The sequence below is a fragment of the Formica exsecta genome, unplaced genomic scaffold (genome assembly GCF_003651465.1).
Source record: "Formica exsecta isolate Colony F162 unplaced genomic scaffold, ASM365146v1 scaffold48, whole genome shotgun sequence".
NCBI lineage: Eukaryota > Metazoa > Arthropoda > Insecta > Hymenoptera > Formicidae > Formica > Formica exsecta.
In genome coordinates, this window is record NW_021852035.1 from 838,905 (window position 1) to 856,831 (window position 17,927).

At 34.5% G+C, this 17,927-nt stretch overlaps 1 protein-coding gene across 1 annotated transcript in view; it reads left to right on the top strand.

Moving 5' to 3' along the window:
- LOC115241373 (helix-loop-helix protein 11) overlaps window positions 1-17,927 on the top strand; it is a 148,455-nt gene that overhangs the window by 2,153 nt on the left and 128,375 nt on the right. Inside the window, exon 2 of the mRNA XM_029817105.1 lies at window positions 15,849-16,182. Coding sequence (XP_029672965.1) covers window positions 15,849-16,182 — 334 coding nt within the window. The remainder of the gene's footprint in view (window positions 1-15,848; window positions 16,183-17,927) is intronic.

Here is a 17,927-nt window from a genome sequence, read left to right on the forward strand (position 1 = left end):
ATTTCCTTCCATTACCGCGCTCTCTGTCCACACATCCGCATTTCACTCTTACGTCATGTAATTCGTAATCATTCATGGGCACAAATATTTTTCTACATTTCTAGGATTGCATGCATATTTCCGTGCGTTTAATGAATTGGAAAGAGAATATAATCTTTTTGCGTAGAACACGCTATCGGATTGAAATATACATTCGCGTGTAATTTCATTATCTTTCATTTCGACTAAATAATTTTTGTCATATTTGATGTTTTCCACAAGCGATACATGTAGTTAGCTGAGAGCTAGATAATAAAATTGGTTTTCTTTTCTATAGCTTTTTCTGTAGATTTATCTATATAAAAGAATATATAAATACAAAAAATAAATTTTCAGTTATTTTATGTTAAAATTATATTCATGGATTTACAATTTTTTCATGAATATGAGCTTTATCTATGTATTTTTATCCATTATATATTATGTTGTTTACGTTATTATAACGTATTAATATAAAATAAATAGGTATATAAATATCAGAGATTGCAGATAGTCCGTTATAATAAAAGAAACTTACATGAAATCTTTATTATTATTATGAAGATACAAAGTTATTTTAAAAGCATAAACCCAATGCGAAGCCAGCATCGCAACATTGTCAGTTCAACCAAGTATGTCGAGTCATTTTTTGCGTCTTCGTTGTGTATACGGCGTGGCGTATGGTTTTTTTGTCTCACGTTAGAGTACAACGATCGTAGAACAAAGAAGCAGGAAGGTGCGAGGAAAGTATTCTTTTGTGTACAGCCGAGTGACCGACAGAGCCGGGGCATATATATATATATATATATATATATATAATGCCGCCACACGCGTTACGTAAAGCTGCCGCGTTTGTTGCACAATAATCGGTTTCTATAAATAACTCCAAGCATGCCGTACTTCGGCTCGACTTCTTGTTTACATACTCATCATCGTTGTATTGCGCTCGCTCGTTTCTCGATCGCTCTATCTTTGAGTCCCGAATCCTGAAAGCTACTTCATTCATAATATGCTCATTCTATTTATTTAAATCTGTTTTATTAAATCTGATATAGTTTAGAAAATAAAATAATACTTGATGCTTCGTTAATAACTTTGGTGTTTGTAACAGACGCATTCTTGTGTGATTAATATAGATAATATAATAACATAACGTTTTATACCCAATAAAATATGTTAAAATTTTTATGAGTCGTATATCAAAAATTATTCGTCCATCATCGTAGATCATTCCCATACAGCACAGAACAATGTTCTATGCTGTATGAGTTATGACGGGGAGGGAAAAAAAAAAACGAAGTAAGCGCTGTATGCAAAACATTATGTATGGTGTAAGATATATAAAACAGCGTACGCCATGATAATAAAATTAAATAAATAAAATCAATACTGTTAGCCTCAAACGGATTATTACAATTGGTATCAAGCGTAAATAAATGATTATTGTACGCGACATATCAATGTAATAAGTGGAAGTAATAATTTCGTTTTTCACATATGTGTAATCATATCATTGCATCATACTGTATATATTATTTCTATATTTCTAATTATGATGTGACAGTGGAAACGCTGGAGAAGTGGCTCATAATTATTTTTATCTAAATTATATATAATTCATCATTCATTGAATGCATCTTACTCATGTTATGTTATCCTATAGTATCATTACATAAGTTTTTTATACAATAATAAATCCGCCTTTTTCATAGTATATTACGACGGCGCGTTATGAGGAGAAACTATTTCCTAAACTTTCTTCGCGCATTGGAATGCATAACTTTGACACCAAAGTTGGACTGAACACACGAAATCACATCAGATATGTGCTTATCCGCTAATCGCACGACAAGTACGATATCAATCCATCAAACAGTCTGTCGTTACATAATCAGTATAGCTCTTGCATTATCAATTGCGATAAAGTTGCGCCAAACCGTACTGATAAAATAATTTATTCTGGCGCACGTTGTCTCTGTATATATTTCTCACAATCAGTTTATTTTTTGATAATGATTTAGAGAAATGTAAATTATATTTATCATATATGTCAAATGCATTCGTTGACTTTTGTTTATAACATACAATTGAGGCAGTTACAGTTGTAAATAAATTAAATATTAAATATGATCTCTTTTCTTGATTTTTTATATATGACGTGATAATTTTTGCGTTTAATATTTTTATAATAAAATCTATTTTTTACATATTTTTATATTATTTTTCGCATATTGCGTAATATCGCGATTATCACTCATAATTGGTCGTATAATCCATGCAATAATATTTCTAAAACTAATATGTTTTTAATATCACGACAATAGACAGTTCAATACGTAATTTGTCGCATAATCGTCGTTATAAAATATGCATGCTCTTTATATAGCTCTTAAGTGTATATCGATCAGATACAAAAACAGTATCGACTCAACGATATCTAAGTAATATTTATCAATGCGAAATCGTTACGCGAGGTATATCTCGAGATAAAGCGTTAAACCGTTTATCGATCATTTCGCGTTGTATGCGCAAATACTCGCAAAAACGACGCATATAGCTCTTTACTGTTTATCCCGCATTCCAAGACGAGAAGCGACCTCGTCTCACCTCGATGCACTTTTTGCGTACGCCTGCTAGTTCGCATTTGCAAGCTCGCGGCTTAATAAACGGTTCGGGTCGAGCCAATCCTGACCACGGTCAACGTAGCAGCACCATATCACGCGCGTACATTGCTTTTTAAGTAGTATATATACATACAAGTGAGAGATATACCTTCGTGCCGCGAGAGCGCATGCAATGTGCGAGAGGCGCGAGCGAGCGAGAGAGTGCGGCATGGAGCGAGATGCGATGAGTGAGTTATATATTTCGCACGATGCACCTACTTGCACCGGGTTAACCTCTGCATTCGGGTGCGCGTGTACCTGATGATGGTGCATGCCGTATAACGTATGTCGTATCCGCGGTACGACGTAATTCGCGAACGCGTATACACGTTTTCTCAAAGAAACGTCATTGATCTTGACGAGTTAACATCACGCGTTGAAATTATCGCGTGAGACATAAAGTTACTATATAGACGTGGAAATAAAAAAAATTATTATAATTATACATATTTTAGGAAAAATATATGGATATGTGGATATATAACGAGTAAAAAATTCACTACACAAAAAAAAAAAAAGATGATTGGCTCCAACGATAGAACTACGTTTTTACGTTACGTTTTTATTCTCACCCATCAGAAACGAATCATGAACATTGCATTGACCGATTATTGCACTTTGAACATAACATAATATGTCGGGCATGTGCGAAGGAAACGTCGCGACGCCGCGTCACGTCTTTCACTATGAAATCTAGACGTTTGAACGGCTTCGTTTAGGAATGGGCTTAACACCTGTCGCAACTGCATATTTTTTCCAATCTCATTATCCACCGTGACTTCCTGCCGACCATGTTTAACTGGGTTGAACATTCGCAATGCACACTATGTATTCATCCATTCGTCGCGATAAAGACGATCCCCGAGTTTCCGGACCGTGTTTTTATCGTTCATGCAAATACAATGCGAATGATAGGTCGGCTACTTGCGGTATAACGTCCGTAATAGATAGGAGTTGTGCCTTGTCGTGATAGACATAAGTAGACAAAACGGGTCTTTATTTACCTGCACTTATCTGGAACATGACTTCGCAGTATGACTTGCGTGTGTATACGTGCGGGAATACTTTATTAGCGTTGCACACACGCTATAACCTGCGATATCACTATTATAATTAATAGAAGCTGTACATACCTGGTTTCATTTCTCGGTTTTGCGAATATATGTATAATTGCGATGATAGACATAAGTAAACAAGTGCAGCCTTATTTTAAGATCCAACCGAGTCACGATAATTACATACTATGTACAAGCAATAGCATCTCTGCAATAATCTATACAATAGTATTATTACTCCTGTCACTATTTTAATAATTGACAAGGAAAATTTAATAAGCGTGATTCTCTTAGACAGTTCACGAAAACAGAGAGCTACCGCGATAGATGTAAATAGACAATACGGGAGTCTTTATTTTAGGAACTAGCTGGGGCCTCTACAATGTAGTATACACGAGTATGCGAGTTTCAAATTGCAGAATTTTATATGAGATTACAGAGAGAGAGAGAGAGAGAGAGAGAGAGAGAGAACGCTATAGCTCACAATACTATTCTTTAATAATTAATTCGAAATTAATAATAAATTTATCTTCTGATCTTTTCTATGACCGTACAATGTAGCGCACAATATAGCGAACCGTGTTCCACAGTATTTCACACGTTATAAAGAAGACTACATAGCGCTATGCTCAATAATAATAAATTAATGATATTATCTCTGTGACATGGAGCTTCATAATATAGTTACTATACAATACAAGTGAGCTCTGTCCTATATTATTTTATCGCAAAAGATATTGCAGTATTGCTGTTAATAATTATTGTTTTCATCGTATATCTTATGCAAATGTTTACGTCCGCGAGTAATTTACGATCTCCAGGTAGATCGTAATTATTGATATTGCAAATAAACAGGTGACGGGAATGTGCGCGGCCTAACCCAACGAAGACTACGCAATTTTTCCGGTGCAACGTACGCGATCATCACGTCGCTAGATCAGCAAGCAAGCTTTCGAGGTTAGCAAGGTTGGTCGCTTCGTGACTGTCTGCGAGCCGGATGGCCATCGACGAGCCGGTAATCCCGTCTCTCTCTTTATGGCCGCGCTTACGTACACCGCGTTCTCCTCCTCCTCCCTCTTCTCCCTCTTCTCCGTTCGCGCGATCGGAACGCGTGGGTGTGAGTGCGAGATAGGGAGCATGAATGAGACTCCTGATTCCGCGTGTCTAGGATCGTCTGCGCATAAACTGCGACGCGAACCGTTATCGCGACCGGAACAGTCGCTCGGGGCTCATTGTCAGTTACGAATTGCGTTCTTCCTCTTTCTCAGGAATGGTGGATTAGGTCGTACGGAGCCGTTTACTCCAATGAGGAATTCGCTCTTCGCGCGCAACCCTTGGGCTGTAAAAATGTGAGCGGTAGAACGTGTACAACGCACGTACGATTTTTGCATAGGAACGAGTATCAAGTACCAGGTGTAGTTTTTCGTAACTGGAAATAACAGAGCCAGCTGCCGTCTGGCTGAAAATATCCAACTACCGGTTTCCCTTAATCGGATATTTCAAACTGGTGGCGATGTGATTTCTTTTTAATGAAAAATTCACGTTTCTTCTACGTTTCGACTTTTTTCTTATATAAATCGTGCTTATGAGATTATATCCTTTTCGTAATATTCATAACAATCAAGAGATTTTACACACGTTATATATAATCTATATTATTTCATAAAACAAATTAATTATTAAAAACATGAAAAATATCTTTTATTGTATTACAAGAAATTTTCTACATAACGTCGATTATATTAAAAATTCGCGTATAAAATTTATTAATTTTAAAAATTTAGATATGAATTCTAGTATATTTCAAAATTACAAATGTCTGCAAATATTCTCACGATGCAGAACATTCGATGCATTTTGTATGCTCAAAGCGTTAATATAATTTTTACGGCGCACAACGTTCCGTTTTTCGTAGAGAATAAGCGACTAAACTATGGAGATGATCTTGAAACTCCTTTCAGTTGTGCAGTCTGACAGCAGACAACAATGGTTTCTCTGTTGACCTCTTATGCTCCACATATCCGTCGCGCACCGCAAACGCCGCTTACACAAATATCGTATGCTCGTGGAGGTGTCATATACAGATAAAGGCGAAGGGACCGACCTCAGACACGAGAATAATGCCTCCGTCTCACGCTCCTCTTTCATCTTTATTTAAGTATTCATGCGATGCCTTTCTTCGTCACTGTTGGTCTTATTTTAATATTGTCCTAGTGTGTGCGTGTATATGTACTTTATGTTCTATATCGTACGGAGGATTGTTGCGGCGAAAGATTATACCTTTCAAAGAAAACCGATAACAAAAATTTTAATTGCGAACATATCGCATTTCCCTTTTAATTTTTTTATATTTTATTAAATGGCGATAAAAAAAAGATTTTTTTAGAAGAAAATCTTTTTTGAAAGAATAAATTAAAAATATTAATCTTATACATATTAAAAAGTTAAACTAGCCCGTACTAAAATTGTGACAAAAATTAAAATTGAAACGGTATTGCAATAAAAACATTTAGAAAATATGCTATATTAGCTTCTTTCTTTTTATATTTTCTATTACTTGTTCGAGATTTAAAATGTTTTCTTACGAATTACTACCTGCGTTATTTTGAGCTGGCTATAAAAAAAGAAGGAATGACCAAGGCTACCTGCTGTATTTTAGTTCTCTTTTAGCTCTTCTTACAAAGTTTGGTATTTAGAAAATGCGATTAACAGCAGGCTGTTCTTCTGAATGTATACGTCAAAAAAGATCTTTCGACTGAACTTTACTCTGTAATATATAATCCGGACTTTTCAGAGTATATGAACTGAATACCGATTTTGAGATATATCTAAAATATATAATATTTTTCGACATAGAAAAAAAGAATTATTTAACATAGAAAAAAAAGAAGAAAAGAATAAAACATTTTAAATCCAACTATTCTTCATCAGCTTAATTTTACGATGACATTGTTTGATGAATCACAAGAATAGAGAAGTGCTACATAAAAAATTAAACCGCTATATGTATTTCCTTTTTTTAAGGCATATTTGCATATACCTAGAATCGGTTACGATCGATAAACGTAATTAGAATTGGCTTGTAAAAATGTTCGTGATGCACGATTGACGATCTAGTATCTAGTCATAGCGTTCACGATAAAGGTCGTTTTCTTTTGGACGATTGCTGACGCACGAGGGGATGCAGCGTTTTATATCGCACGTCAGAGAATTAAGGTATAAGGAATGCAGTGCGTTCTTTTAATCTGACGCAATACACAAACTATCGGTCTGTCATTCGCGCCTCGGTTCGCTGCCTCGTTCGAACCGAGTTCGACAGCTGGTTGACTCACGTCATTTTACGCACGGGAGGGCATGCATTCCAATTGTCATCTATATAAATCGTCATTGTTTTCACATCGCAGGTGTTTCCCCTCCCAGATGATTAAAAGTATAATATATTTACCCACGCGCGCATGTCATTAAATACGAACCGAATTCTTTTGATTGTTATGTGCAAGTGAAACACCTGTAAATTAACGAGGCGACATATGAGAACGCTTCTTAAGTAAACGCAATGATTTTTTAAATCGATAACAGACAGCACACAGATCGAATAATTTTTGATGTCACTTAAACGTCTGCGAGAAAAACTAGAAATACTAGAATAATTAAACTTAGTTTTTTGATAATAACATGCCTTGATATTTAGATAATCAATTATTAATATTAGCATATAATTATAAAAAATATTATTATTCATATGCTGATATGTACAATGTATAATTTTTTAATCTTGAATATTTAATTCATATTATATATCACAAAATATAAATATACAAATATAAAATTTATAAGTACTTATAATTTACGTTACATACAAAAGAGTCGATTAAAATTATTTAAATATAAAATTATTTAAGTATTTAAGTTATTTAAATAATTAAAAGTAATTAACAATAAGCAGAGAGAAATCTTTAGATGGAAGGCTCGACAAATATCCGAGATTTTATCGATTTGTTCTAATGTTTTGCGTAAATTCAATCGGAACGAAGGTAAAGAGGAAGAGAAGAAGATGAAGCGACCGGAGAATGAGAGATGGTAGGGAAAAGGCCACGTAGAGACGATTCGCGACGTGGCGCCCGTTGGGCTGCGTCTTACGTCACACTGCTAAATATATGCCTTAGCCGTTCCCAATCTCATACCCATTCTCGTTCTTCATTTCATCCCGTGCGCTGTGTGAGCCGTGCTAGTAGCAGCGCGCGGCGGCATCGTCGTCGTCGCCGCCGCCGTTACTGCCAAAGACATCTGCGTGCGTGCATCTCTTCTCTTATTTTGTCCTCATGTGTGCGTGTAACTTGATATCGTGCGCCTAGGAAGCCGCAGATGCAACTGGCGTCTCGAGAGATCGCGCGACGTGAGCCAACAATAGTCGGCCGATCGTTATTGGCTGTTATTGGCGATTTATTCCGATGGTCAAGACGGATCGTGGAAGCCGGGAGAGCTCATTGTCAGACGTCCGTAGGGTTTCCGAGCGTACGTCTCGAATTGTGCTCGAATACACTTGGTTTTATGAAAATTTTTTCGTATTTGCAAGGCACGATTAAAGTCTCTCAGATACATAATAGTCTGTTTATATTATATAATATTTTGTTCTATTAAATTTTCAAATATACAAGTCTCGAATATTACTGTTTTACTTTGTTCCGTGTTTTTTACTGTAATTTATTTTATTTTTGTAAAAAAGTATATAATATATATTTTATTTTCGCTCTCTCTACCAAATAATGCATTTCTTTATTTCTTAGATTGAAAAACTTTTAGTTTAAATATATTACACGGCAACTATTTTCATCCAGTTAGGTCGCATATAGTAGTAAACCATTACAGCCAGAAATTCGGGAAAGAGAGAAATCTATTGTTACCTATTTCTGATCCTGATCCCGTTAACATCTGCCGACGACAGTTGCGTTCACACGAAAATTCCCTTCCAAATGTTGTCATAGGCTCTACTTTCTTCTTACCTTCTCGCTCGTTTTTTTTTTCTTCGGATTACATAGAGATTCAGAAGATTTCATTTTCTTTGATGAAAAGTTCCGCAATTTTTGCGTCATATTTATCTTATCTTTATTTATTTATTTATTTACTTATTTACTTATTTATTATAAAAGGAAGAGATAAGATATTAAAAGAATTTAAATAAAAAATATAATAATATATATTGTAGGCTTTTTTGTATAATAAAATCAGCCTTTTTACAAAAGGCCTAATCTTTTTTTAAAATGCCGGATTTTTGTAGATAGTTTTTTATTATTATTATTATTATTATTAAAAGCATTTTATATGAAGGCTTTTTGTAAAAAGTCTGGATTTATAAAGAATTTATGGAAATATATATGATAAATATCTTGTAATTTATACTTGCAAGACATTGACTTTTTAAAAAATTTTAACATACATCAAATATTTGTCAAAAAAATTTATACGGATCTACACGATTCTACACGATAATCTTTCTAAATTTTGAAATAAAAGTCTGTCAAACTATGTTACTTTCACTAAGGAATCGACTGACATCCATCAACTGACACGACATTCTGGAACTTAGGGGAAGAAAAGGAAAGACAGGCCTGCACGACGGGCGATGGGTTTTAGCTGTTAGAAACGAGTTCCGGGAATAGCTGTTAGGGTGGATAGGCACAAAGAGGGTGTTCCGGAGACCCTAACGTAAACCTACACGCACACAGATACGCATCAACCAATCGGGAAGAGACGCGTATTACTTCAGCTGTGCCGGACGAGCTTGGCCTTGAGCCTCTATATAGGGTGACTCGCTGGAATTTTTACTGCGAGCAGATCTCGCTTTGGGTTAGGTCAGAGAAATTAGTCGGAAATCAACATGTAGATGAAAAAAGAAATTCGGCATAATAATTGCGGCTTGTTTCTTTTTCCACATTATTTAGCGTGTTTCGCATAAAAGTAATTAATGGATTAAAATTAGATATACTAAAAATGAGGTTTTTTAGGTAAAATAAAAAGCAGAAATACATTTTATTTATTTCAACATTATAACGAAAATTTTAAATAAATTAAAGATTTTAAATAAATTTTTTTTAATAATTATATTTAAATACAAAAATTACATACTTTAAGGAATGTAGAATATCGTTTGTTACATGCGATGTTATACTAATGTTAAGCAAAATTGCGTAAAATGGACTCAAAATCTAAATTCTTGCAAAAGCCTCAATGAAATGTTATAAATGAAAGTATCACAAGGTCGTTTACTGTATACGAGCAAACCTCGCTTCATCTTTATCTCCGTTTTCGCGCCGTCTCCCGTTAGTCATTCGCAGCTGATAGACTGTCGCAGATATCGTGCAGAAGCGTTAGTAACAGGCAACTGACTGACGCCAGCCGACAGTTATTTTTGTAGCCGTTACAAGGAAAAAAGAAGAAATCGTAAAATGCAGTAGAGCCGCGTTATGCAATGTTCTTAGAATCGCTCTTGTAGAATATGCAAATGGAAGGTCGTCTATTCTGCAATACTTGCGTGTGTCACTGTTACGGAATGCTTTTTATTTTCTAGTTGACTTATTCAGTCCTCTCCTAAATTATGCAAAATACGTCACTGGAATTTTCAATATGTTTATGCCGTCGTACATTTGCATATTCCGCATTTAGTTAAAATTGCGAATGTTGTATCACGAAACTACGATAACTCGAATGCGATTATTATATATTTCGATACAAATAATATTAATATTAATATTATATAACATTAATATACAAACGCGCGTCAATGAAAAATAAATTTAGATTGCAACGAGAGACGTTGTTCTATCCTCGTTGCGAGCAATGGCAAACGATTATCGTCCAGAGGACTATCCAAAGAATTTAGAATCGCGTAGCGTCTGGAACGCGCGTACCGCAAAGAGATTACTTTTTCACGACATTCTTTCCGAGACACGTACATACTTTCCGATCGCGGTTTCCTAGTCAGCCGCAGCTGATAGGCGGCTGCAGATAGCGACGCTCGTGCGAAGGCACCGGTAACAACCAGCTGAGTGGCGCCAGCCATCAGCTGTTGGTGACTCACGCGAGCGAGTCGACCGAGAACGGACGGACACACAGCCGCGTACACCAATGCATAACGCACACACATACACAACCAATACTAGCGCGCGCGTGCGCCAGAATGCGCACGCCGTTGTGTCCGTGTGCATCTCTCACGAAGACGCTCTCTTTTCTACCTATAAGCGAAAATCCGCGAGTGCGTCTGCACCTGGACAGAAAAGCGACCAAGCGACTCGATGCGCAGATACTTTTTATTGCTATTCTTATTTTTTTTTTCTCCTCTGCTTTGCGTTCTTCGTCGATCTTCATCGTTCGATGTTGCTTAATACTAAAATACGTGAAGTTATAATTAGAACAAATCCCGCTGCTCAGCGATCGTTCTCTAAAGTCTATTCATTTGCTGGCAGATAATCACCCGCAGATATAATGTAGTAGAACGTGATACGCGGCTTGCCTCTCGATGTGCCATATGGTCGATCGTTTTTTGTCAAAAAAAAAGTTATATTTTCTTGCGATTGAAATGTGGCAAAAAAAAAAGAACTGTTCAAAGTCGATTTCTTTTATAATCTAATATTAAAAGAAAAATTGCACTTTATATAGTTTTCTTTTCGCCGTTGCTAGGAAATATAATTTTTGTTATAATACAGAAACAAAAAATAAAAATTATTTAATCGAAATGCATTAAAATACAGCAGGCATATTTTCTGAAGTCATTATTTTTTTATAGCAAGATTTTTTTAGATAATATGGAATGTTGCAAAATTAAAGTTAGAAAAAAAGAATCATTAAGTGCTACTGCTTTTTTTAAATTCTTTATTTTCGAAGATAATTTGTTGGCATATGTAGCATGAATATCATGTAACCTTGTAAGAAATTATCTCTTGTGGGTTCGACTGTTATCACGGTTGTGGCACAGACCGATAGCACGTGGTTAATCACAGCTGTAGTTACCACAACTGTAGCTGTATTTGAAACCTATGAATACTAAAAATTAGGAGATAAAAATAAAGATTAACAATTAATTTTTATTTATTAATCTTGTTTGATTCAGATAAATATATCTAAATGATCATCAGAGAGAGAGAGACTGATTATCACAAAATAACAATACAAGAAGCGAGATAAATAAGTTAAAAGGAATATTAGACGCTTTATATAGGGTTGTCTGTAGCACGCGCGTATTTTTTTTTTTTTTTTTCGTACGAGTAGCAGGATTTCAGGGTGAAAAGGAGTTTTATCCACTTCGTCGACCTACTTCGCCGCAACTGATCTGGCCGAGCGAGCGCTCTACGGGTATCCGGCGAACGAACGAGCTGACGTCACGACAGCCAACCATCCAGCCAGCAAGCCGCCGGCGTACCAGCTGATCTAATATAACCACTCGATGAGAGTACGCCACGTGGATTTCTGGTTCCGTGGACCTCCACGTGTCGTTATGAATGATCGCCGATGAATGCCGCGGCCTGATTCAATCCTCGTGTGTGTTACTCTGAACAATTGAGCTGCTTTTATACCGCGAGGAAAGACGGTTGTTTCGAAAACGAACAAAACTATAATGGAACGTGATTTATTTTGACATTAGAGTGGCAGTATTGGATCTTACTACTATTGTACAAGACAACTGTGACGACGAGAGACGATATAATGTTGAAATTAATATGAAATGTGTAGACGAGTGACTTTATCAGTTATGAAATGTCCGATTGCGTCATCAACATTTTATAGTTTAATTAATCTCATAAATTAACGACGTATTGCAACATTGTGGAAAATTATTCGTTTTTTAAGATACGGCAATAGGCGATACACCAGGGATGAGAGTTAGAATGCGAATAATGCTACGTTACAACACACTTCGGCCATTGTGAAATCTTTGATAGACGATCGTGACATGGGTTATTGCATCGCTCATGATGTACGATTATGCCTCTGTACATTTGGTCGCGGTTATGCGGTATTTGAGTGACATCTTCGAATGAGTAACTGTTAATATTTCAGTTCAAGAAAATTACTGGACATATGACAAGTGGTCAATAAAGCATCGTGAAATTCAAAGACACTTTTGCTATTTTTACGTACTTTTATAGTTGTTAATACATTCTATGAACAATAAGTATTTTTACGTTGTAAATTATTGAATTGCATTGCTTTTTTAAACTATCTTATCAATTTAATAATATAATAGTATTAATTTTATTCATCTATACAAATTATACATATATATCTTTATCAGTCTGAATTAATCTTATTTAAATTTAATTTACACCCAGAATAAATCAAATTTTAATAAGTTTCAGAAAAGCGTTCTAGTATTTTTAACAGAGTAAGAGAGAAACCTATATTATAACTACATATATAAAAATAGTATTATATATACATATAATGTTTTACATAATAATTTTTGGTGAACAGCTTTCACATTCGTTCGTATTATCGACATGTGGCATTTCGGAGCAAGGAGCAAGGTCACGGTTCTCTTTGCTGAGTCATCCTTACGGCGGTATATCCGCCATCTCGATCTTTCTATTTCTCTTAACTCTCTTTCCCATTGCTTTCCTTCCTGCCACTCGTTAACATATAAATTTCCCAGCTGTTTGCTATTTCCTCTTTTATCGACTTTACTTACAACTTGGTCTACAATATTACGGAATGAGCACTGCATTATTAAAGACTTCGCTAACTTATTTATATGTTCACCGAAGTGGATTTAACTATGTAATCAGACATAAGTGCATGACTTCGATGGATTTAAAAAATGAATCTCTTGTATTAATTTTAATACAGAAATGATTTTTAGATTGAACAAGATATAGGATACATGGATATAATGGTATTTGTAGGTATTAATAGCCAATTTCGTCAAGCTTTTTTTCATATTTTAGATATATGAATGATTTAACGAATTATCAATATTATCAGCAAAACAAAATTGAAGAACATTACTAAATTTAACAAATTTGTTTTAAAGCTGGTAAAATTGATTGTATTCTTTTTTTGTGCTTCTAAAAATTATAATTTTTATTATAATATTTTTTGTATAAAATTCTGAGAGAGAGAGAGATATATGTGTGTTAAACTTTGTACATTTTTATTACTTTTATCTATAATCATGATTATCTTTAGCGCAATAAATATGAAAAAAATCTCGATGTTGACAGAGTTAAATATTTTATACTTGCTCTTTAACTGAAATTGATGTTTACACCGCGTTATAGCGTGCTTACAGCTGACCTTTACATTATGATGAGACCCATTTGTGATCTCCCGATAGCGTACGTGCGTTATATATCATGCCTCCATTATTTGCGTAACGACCTACGAAGGTATGTTACGCGCAGCATACACTATAAACACGAAATTAGAAATAGAAATGTCTATTAAAACGTAGCAAAATTTAAAATTAATGATATTATATAATTTATATATATTTATATGATATACAACATATTTTATTTTATATGTAATATGTATTGTTAAATTTTATGAGATTATATATATATATAATTCTATAAAAAAATTTTAATAATGTGTGCGCGTATATTAATTTTCTTAATGTTTAAAGGAGGATAATCGATAATATTTAATAATTTTTCAAAATTATTATAGTTTCCCAAAATTATGCGAACACATCAATGGTAAAAATTATGTTCACAAAAAACGTGAATAGAATAATTATTTACAAAAACTTAAATACATAACTCACGATATTTTCATATATATTATAAAGTATACAGCTTTTGAATTACACATGTATTTTGAATCATATCGAGATCGTTTCTATAATAATTCCAAAAAGTGACTCGTGCTTTGATATATAATAATTTATTAATTTAAAAATACTTACTCCGCGCGTATGTATTTATTTTCTCTGCGGAACAAGGCCAAGATTACCCATTATCTCTTATCTATACGAAATGACACAGTCTTGTTTCATAAAGAAAAGAAGAGCCGGTATGTGGAGAAGCTTGTCTCACGAGGAAAACACAAAATAGTTAATGGTAGATTATTAGAAATTTGTGATAGCGTATCTTAACAGAATGTTAATCATATACTGTACTCACCAATTCACATAAACATAAAGATAGTAAATAATAAATATAAGCATAGTAAACAGAGGAGAACAGTACATACAATACGGTTGGATGATAGTAATAACAAAACGATTCAGAGAGCATAAACGATAGCGATACATAACATACTTTAAAGCGACGTACATCTCTGTAATCAAAACAGATATGTCGCGAGCAAATCTTTGGCGCTGCCGCCGAGAAGCATCAACGTCTCGCTTCATTGACCACGAATCCAACCATCTACAAGTCTGTCGTCGTAAACAAGCCGCACGCGTTCGGGATGAAATGAAAACAAAGGGAAGGGAGAAGGAAGGGGAAGCCACTTTGCTTTCAATTTTCTTAAAAGCCTTCGCGCTACGATACAAGACGCACGATCCCACAACTACAGTAGAAAACTCAACGAGATATTACGCGTCATGCATGTCAAATGGTCATACGCGTGTGTTAATATTCTCTCTCGCTCGTATCGCTTCGGTTTCGTAGCTCTATCTGTTTGATATTTATACTGAAATACTTTGACCGCAAACGTTTATCGTCCAACAGAAATTCTTTTTTTTTTTCTCTCTTTAATAACGAGATGATATAAGCGCAGCTGTCTACATGAGGTAATTAAAATAAATTGACGTTTTTATATGTATAAAGATACAAGAGTTCAAGGATCGCAACTTTTAAGTATTTAAAGACTTAAGCATTATCGTTTCGCGTGATTATGTGTGATGCACAAGATATTCGGGAATTATTTGGCACAATCTATGAAAATTTAATCCATATAATTCTATGCAAAAAATGCAATATATCTATATATTTGATATTAACTAAAATAAATTTTAAATTATATATATTACACTTTATTGATTATACACTCTTTTTCCATACTAATAAGATTATATCGTGTTGTTTATCATTCAATCCAAAGCATCGTTAAAAATTCCGATTTATGTGAAGAAAAATTCCACTTATATGTTTTATAATTTATTTTTTTGCAGAAGCGTCGAGACGGTGGACGACGGCTCGGTGACCACGAGTGTGACGGTTGCCGAAGTCGCTGATACGCAAGAGCAGCAATCGCAGCAACCGCCGCAATCAAAGGCTAACGTCGGAATTGGCCGACGGGTTAATAATCATAGCGCTGCTTTGAGCAACGGCAACGGTATCAGCAACATCGGCCGTGTCACGCCGCGCAGCCACATGGAGCAGGAGAAGCGAATGCGGCGAGAAATCGCCAACAGCAACGAGCGACGTCGTATGCAGAGCATCAACGCCGGATTCCAATCGCTCAGGACGTTGCTGCCGCATCACGAGGGCGAGAAGCTGTCTAAGGTAAGTCTCTCGTGTGGCTTTACATTAACCTCTGACCGGAGTCGTGCGAATCTCGAACATGTTTTGAGTCATGGAGTCATGATTTATTTTCCACAATAAAATATTAAAAATACATAAAATTAATATATATAAATAAAAATAAATAGAGAATATTAAATATATTAAATTATTTTTAATATATTTTATAAAGTACATCAAATTTACATTTTTTTGATTTTGAAAAACTAATGAAAAATCAATTTTTACACTCCACGACTCTGGTTCAGGGTTAAAAATGTGCGTTTATATCATTATATGTTGATTTCGTACGAAAAGTCGAGTGTGCCGATATAAAAATGTGCGGGGCATACTTGGCATCGTATAATAAATCTTTGGTTGAAATGAGAATTGTATCCATGTGAAAAGTGTTATCGTCATCATCATATTTCTCGTAGTTGGAGTCGCTTGTTCATTCGATATGAATTCGCTGTGTAAAAAAAAAAAAAGAAAAAAGAAAAAGAAACTGAAAAACATTTCCTCCAATAAGTTTTACCTGTGCTGGAGGAAAAATCGATTGAGCTTGAATAATAATGATCATTCATTCATCGCCTCGTGCTCACGTCTTTCCATGGATACATTAGAAGGAATGCACAATTATTGCATGCTTCTTGAAAAAGGAAGATATTCGATCAAATGCCAAAAAATTAAATTCTATAAATGTTTTAATTTTTATCATCAAAAAATTGTTTTCTCTTTTCCTTAAAAATTTATGTTTTTATCAGAATTTTAAGGCATAAAAAAAATATGGATTTAATTTTATCAAAAGACCGCGTAAATAGTCTAGACGAAAATTGTTGCATGAGACTAATCCGGGTCTTACTGCATGATTGTTTCTATTGTACAAGCAATGTTTCATTACCACAATCGCAAAACATCGTTCCTTTTTTATTAAAATGCATCCGATTTTAGGAAATTCTCATTTCATTCCATGTGTGGCGTGCGTATACGAAATTTCTTTTATGCCGCACGCACTAATATATAAAATTGAAAATCTTGCGATATTACTGCAGAATTGCAAAAGTGGTGTCACGCCCATATTTAGTACCACCTTGCGATTTTGACTGTCCGTTCGAACAATATTTAAGACTTGAGAACTCCTACGACGCCCTTAATCGATATGTGATCATTTCGGATCGTTGGGTCGTTATGCGAGTATATGAGCATTCAATAATCTGGCCCAAGTGAAGTTGTTAGGAATTACATTGCTTTACGCAAAATATTCTATCTCAATACTCCTTGGATGAATTCAATTGTCGAAGACGTTCGATAAAATTATTTACTTCTTTACAGTAGCCCTGAAAGTTTTTTCTATTATGATTAATTTTTAAATGCATTTAATTGGATATTATTATATCTCATCTATTTTCGAGCAATAATGAAAATAAAATACAACCTTGGAAGTAAAATAACGAAATGATCGTCAAAGAATAAATGATTAGTAATATCATGCATTTAAAAAATAATTACTTGCGATTTAATTTAGCAGTATTAGATTTTATACAAGACCATACAAGAAAAGTAACGATGATAACGAAATAATAATGCCGTGAAAATCCGATTGTATGGGATCAATACTGCATGATTTTTTGTTTTGCAAAATATTTCTAATTTTTTTAATATGAAGGTCTTTTATTCGATATCTATTAGCGAGTATATAAATAATATTTATCACTCTTATTCGGCCATACAAACAAAAAATATCGCTG